At 55.0% G+C, this 5336-nt stretch overlaps 1 protein-coding gene across 1 annotated transcript in view; it reads left to right on the top strand.

The window, feature by feature from the left end:
* Positions 1–5336, top strand: part of LOC107198680 (dystrobrevin beta-like) — a gene marked incomplete at its 3' end in the record, with an annotated part of 37678 nt that overhangs the window by 14292 nt on the left and 18050 nt on the right. The window contains exons 3-4 of the mRNA XM_033511496.1: positions 310–598; positions 2267–2409. Of these exons, the coding sequence (XP_033367387.1) occupies positions 310–598; positions 2267–2409 (432 nt within the window). The remainder of the gene's footprint in view (positions 1–309; positions 599–2266; positions 2410–5336) is intronic.

Here is a 5336-nt window from a genome sequence, read left to right as displayed (position 1 = left end):
CCCCTGCCATGGCAGGGACACCTCCCACTGTCCCAGTGTCCAGCCTGGCCTTGGGCACTGCCAGGGATCCAGGGGCAGCCCCAGCTGCTCTGGGCACCCTGTGCCAGGGCCTGCCCACCCTGCCAGGAGCAATTCTGGTGCCTAAACCACTGCATGCTCAGGGGAGAGGGCTCTGCTCCTTCAGGAACTGTTTCTGGCAGAGACCCAGGTGTGGAAGGGTGGAATAAAAGCCACGTCTGGGCCCTGCAGTGTCCCTTGAGGAGCTGTGGGGACGAGCTGGGTGTCTCCTGCCCGAGGGGAGCTGACCCTGCTCACAGGCAGTGCCAGCACAGCGGGCTTGCAGCCTTGCAGAACAGCAGTTAATTGTTTTTCCTTCCTTTTCAGTTCACCTGGTTGATATCTGGAATATGATCGAAGCCTTCCGAGACAACGGCCTTAACACGTTGGACCACGGGGCGGAGATCAACGTGTCCCGCCTGGAAACCATCATCTCCTCCATCTACTACCAGCTCAACAAGCGCCTGCCCTCCACACACCAGATCAGCGTGGAGCAGTCCATCAGCCTCCTCCTCAACTTCATGGTAGCAGCCTACGACAGGCCAGTACTGCCTCCTGCTGCTCCTGCATCCCTGGGCTGCTCTGGGGGAGCTGCAGGCTCTGCTGCTGCTGGGAGCCCTGTTCTCAGCTGGGCCTGGCCCCTCCTGGGGGCTCAGTGCTTGGGAAGCCAGCCTGTTTTGGTGGCTCTTGCTCAGAGAGACCCTTTTTAAACTCAGCCCTGTTTGCACGGTCAGTTTGCAGCCCCCTGCAGTGTGCTGTGACCCCATAGAGCTGATTCTCATTTCCTGGCTGGAAAATGAGCTCATTTCTTGCTCAGGGTTCTGTCTGGGCATCTCCTCGTGTCCAGCTTTCTGCATTTCTCTGCAGGCTCTCCCTGCAGCGTTTGCTGATCCTGAGCAGCTGTGCCCTGAGTGTTCTCTGAGCAGCAGCTGCAGGTCCTTTGCTGTGGTTGCCATTTCTGACTTTTGCTCTTGCCTTTCTCCAAATCAGTTTTTATTTCACCTTGGTTTCTGCTTCTACCCTGGATTTACCCAGCCCTGAGTGTGCCCAAGAGATGTTCTGTTTGTCATGTCCAGACTTTGGTGCTCTCCTGATGGGACAACTTGTTTTTGTCACCTCACAGACACTGAGTGTGTCCCTCAGAGAGCCCAGAGCTGAGGGCAGTCCCTGTCTCACTGAGGACAAAAAAAAGCAGCACGGGGCTCAGAGCAGGTTCTGTGCCAGCAGAACCCAGGGCAGTTCCATTCAGTGCTGCTTTAATGTTAGTTGAGACAAGTTTGGTCACTGTGAGACAGCTCACACTGAAGAACACAGGATTTAGCCCCAGGAATGGGCATGTTTGGAGGAGCTGCCCCAGAGGATGGAGGCTTTAGATAGAGGCAGGGTTTTGTTCCCCACTGTCCCCCAGCCCTGGGAGTTGTTGGGAGCAGCTCCTGGATCCCAGCAGGGGCAGCAGCTGCTCTGCCTCCCTGTGCCCTGGGCTCAGGCTCCCTCTCCAGGAGCTCAGCAGCACGGCAGGCAGGCAGCCTTCTGTGAACTGCCCATCCACGCTGGAACTGCATCCCTGTGCTGCTGGAATGTCACACAGCTCTCACTCTGAGTGTGGGGACAGCTCAGAGCCCCTCCAGGGCCCAGAGGGGCTCCAGGAGAGTGGAGAGAAGGATTTTGGACAAGGAATGGAGGGCCAGGAGCCAGGGAATGGCTGCCAGTGGCAGAGGGCAGGGCTGGATGGGATTTGGGGCAGGCATTGTTCCCTGGCAGGGTGGGCAGGCCCTGGCACAGGGTGCCCAGAGCAGCTGGGGCTGCCCCTGGATCCCTGGCAGTGCCCAAGGCCAGGCTGGACACTGGGACAGTGGGAGGTGTCCCTGCCATGGCAGGGGTGACACTGGAGGGCTCTGGGGTCCCTTCCCACCCAAACCATTTCCTGTCCCTCCAGGCCCTTGTCCAAAGCCCCTCTCCAGCTCTCTCAGAGCCTCCCTTCAGGAGAATTCTGCTTTTCCAGCTCTGCCCACACCCACCCTGTGCTTTCCCCATCGCTGCATTTTCCATGCCACTTCCAATTCCCTGTCCAGCACGTTAGTTCCAGTTCCTTGAAGCACTGGCAGTTGCTGAGGGTGGTTGTTGTTATTCCCATTGTTCCTGGGTCCCTCTGGGGTGTTGGGATTGCTCCCTTCCCTGGGCAGTTGCTCACGGGTGCCTTTCCCTGCAGCGAGGGCCGCGGGAAGCTGACGGTGTTCTCGGTGAAAGCCATGCTGGCCACCATGTGTGGGGGGAAGATCCTGGACAAGCTCAGATGTGAGTACTCCCGAGCAATCCCAGTGTTTGTGGACTGTTTCCTCTCCTGTGCTCGTTGTATTGAGTTCTGGAGGCGTTTTGCTTTGTTTTTTATTGATTCTGTGATCTTTAAACTGAGCTGGAGCTGTGCTGCAAACCCCAGAATTCCAGAGTCATTGAGGTGGGACAATCCCTCCCAGCCCATCGAGTCCAGGCTGTGCCCAATCCCCACCTTGTCCCCAGAGCACTGAGTGTCATGTCCAGGCCTTCTGGACACCTCCAGGGCCGTTTTGTTGCATGTTCAGCTCCTGGTTATCCCCAGCCCAGACTCAGGAGGCTCCCCAGGCCCATTTCTTTAGGTTAAGCTCTTGGGCACTTCTTTAAATGGAGAACTTGAGGGGTGATTTTCCAATAGGAATGTCCCAGCTGTCACCATGTCACTGCTTTGTCAATCTTCTGCTTCCCCTGAGGCTCTCTGCACCTTCTCACTCTGTAATTCCTGCTCCTGAGGTGGAATCCAGGATGGTTTGGGTTGGAAGGGACCTCCAAGCCCATCCAATGTCACCCCTGCCGTGGGGCAGGGACACCTCCCTCTGTCCCAGGCTGCTCCAAACCCTGTCCCTTCCCCTCAGCCCTCCTGGGCTCAGTCCCTTTCCCCTCTGAGCAGGTTCCCCCCTGTCTCCAGCAGCTCTGGGCTGATGGAACTGAGCCACCATCCAAACCCCAAATCCTGCTGGGCCAGGACATGGAGCAGGGTTCCTCAAGCTGGAGAGAAAACCGCTGGTGGAAGAAGGTTCTGTAAAATCCTGAGCAAGATGGGGAATTGCAAACAGCTGCTCCTTCCCTTCCAGCTGCTCCCTTCCCCTTCCAGGACAGGAACCCCGGGGCAGCCCCTGGAATGAGCAGTGACAGATGGAGAAGCAGAGCAATTCTGCTTTAACTTTCCCAGAGGATGTGGTGGGTATCAAACACCCTCAGCCCCTGGCTTCTTCCACTGCAGGCAGATCCATGAAAGGCTGCTGAGTGCCCAGGGATCTCAGGGAGGAAGGAATGTTCCTGCCCCAGCCATCTGCTCCAGGGAGGAACAGGCTCCTCATCTCCCTGCCTCAGCTCTTCCCTGGTTCCTTCTGAGCCTTCTGATTGTGCTGCTCTGGGTTCCCCCTTCCTTCCCCACGTGTGTCCCTGATTACTGACACACTTCAGCCCCAAAATCTCCTTGTCCAGGAGGATCCCAGCCCAGCCTCCCTTCCCTGAGCAGGCTGGAGCTCTCTGGAAATGTGGAGTTGTATTTTTATTGTTTTCTCATCCCACAGTCCCTGTGAGTGATGGGAGCTGGCTCTGTGCCCTTGCTGGGGACAGGATGGTGTTGTGGCAGTGTCCCTGATGGGCTGGGAGGCTCGGTGGGGCCCTTCCCTGCCTCTGGAATTCCCTGGGGCGTGCTCTCCGTGCAGAGCAGCTCCTTGTGCAGGATCTCTGGGGTGGGACAGTCCTGCCAGCCCATGGAGTGCAGGCTGTGCCCAGTGCCCACCTGTCCAGGCCTTCCTGGGGCACCTCCAGGGGTGAGACTCCAAACCTCCTGATTTCCCTTTCCATGCAGAAATTCCTCCTGATCTCCAGCCTGGCCCTGCCTCAGCCCTTCCTCCCCCTCCTCCTGTCACCAGTTTCCCTTTGAAAGGATGGAATTTTATCCTGCTTTTTATCCTGTCCAATTTCCCAGCTAATTCCCCATGTGGAAGTTTCCCACTTTGACAAGAAACCCAATATTTTAACTGCAGGACAAACGTTGGTTTGGAGGATTCTTCATTTACCCTTGGCACAGCCTGGGCTGTTCTCTCTCATTTGCATATGCAGATTTCCATACCTTTCATTTCTCTCTCGTTAGGATCACTTGACTCTTGCTGCCTGCTCAGCTCAGATGAAGGTTCTGAGCACACCCAGGAGTTTCCAGCCTGTTTTAAATGCAATTATTGTGTCCTACCCATCCCTCCTTGCCAGGTCCAGTGCAGACCCCCAGCTCCTGTGCAGGGGCCACTTCTGCAGGGATTCTGCATTCTGGACTTTGACCTCTCTAATCTAATTGTTCCCATTGTTTTCATTTTGTGGGCATTTTCATCCTGACTTTTTTTTCCCCATATTCTGTTTCCAGTTTAAGTCTAATTTTTCTGGCTTCTGTATTTTTCTAAACTATAGAAATGCACCATTTAAAATATTTTTTTCTCCCCCCCCATTTCTCCTAGTATGTTTTATTTTATAACATTGTTCAAGAGACCTTCAGTTCAAGCTGCTGTGTTTAATCAGTGATACAAATTCCAGGTAGCTTTATCCCTCTTTTCTGAGGCATTGCAGGTTCTTCCTGAGCTCATTCTTTCAGGAAATTGGGATAATTTCTGCAGTTTACTGGAAACATGCCTTTCCAAAAGTGTCTTTTTTTCTGAAGCTGGTTTTGATCACTGAAATGAAGGTTGTTTTCTGCCAGCATGAGCTTTTTGATGTTTAATTACTGATGGTGCCTGAAATAACAGCAGAGAGGGTTCAGTGCTACTGAGGAGATCTGGGATCTGTCACATCCTGGGGAATTCTAGGTCTTGTTACCATTGGTGAAACCTCCCTTCAGAGCTCTGGGGGTGCAGCAGGGCCCCTCTGGCTGTCTGAGGGATCTCTCCTGGGGTGCCAGGGCAGTTCTGTTTCCTGGGACATGGTTCTCCTGTCAGGCTCTGCATCCCTGCCCCTGGGATGTGCCTCTGCTGGGCCACCAGAGCTGGGGCTGGGGCAGGGCAGCAATGGGGATCAGGGGCTTGGGAGGCTTTGTCCTTCAGAGAGAGGAGCAGGGACAGGGACTGGGACACCTGCAGCTCCTCCCTCCTCTCCCTCTGTCCTAACAAACATCAGGGAACATCTGCTCAGCCTCTTTCTGCTTCCAGGAGCACATTTGTCCCTTCAGAGCTGCTTAAAAAGTGTGAACTCCTCTCATCACAAACGTTCTCAGAATCCCAGAGTGGTTTGGG

This window comes from Parus major, unplaced genomic scaffold (genome assembly GCF_001522545.3).
Source record: "Parus major isolate Abel unplaced genomic scaffold, Parus_major1.1 Scaffold276, whole genome shotgun sequence".
Taxonomy (NCBI): Eukaryota; Metazoa; Chordata; class Aves; order Passeriformes; family Paridae; genus Parus; species Parus major.
This window is presented reverse-complemented; position numbering and strand designations above follow the sequence as displayed.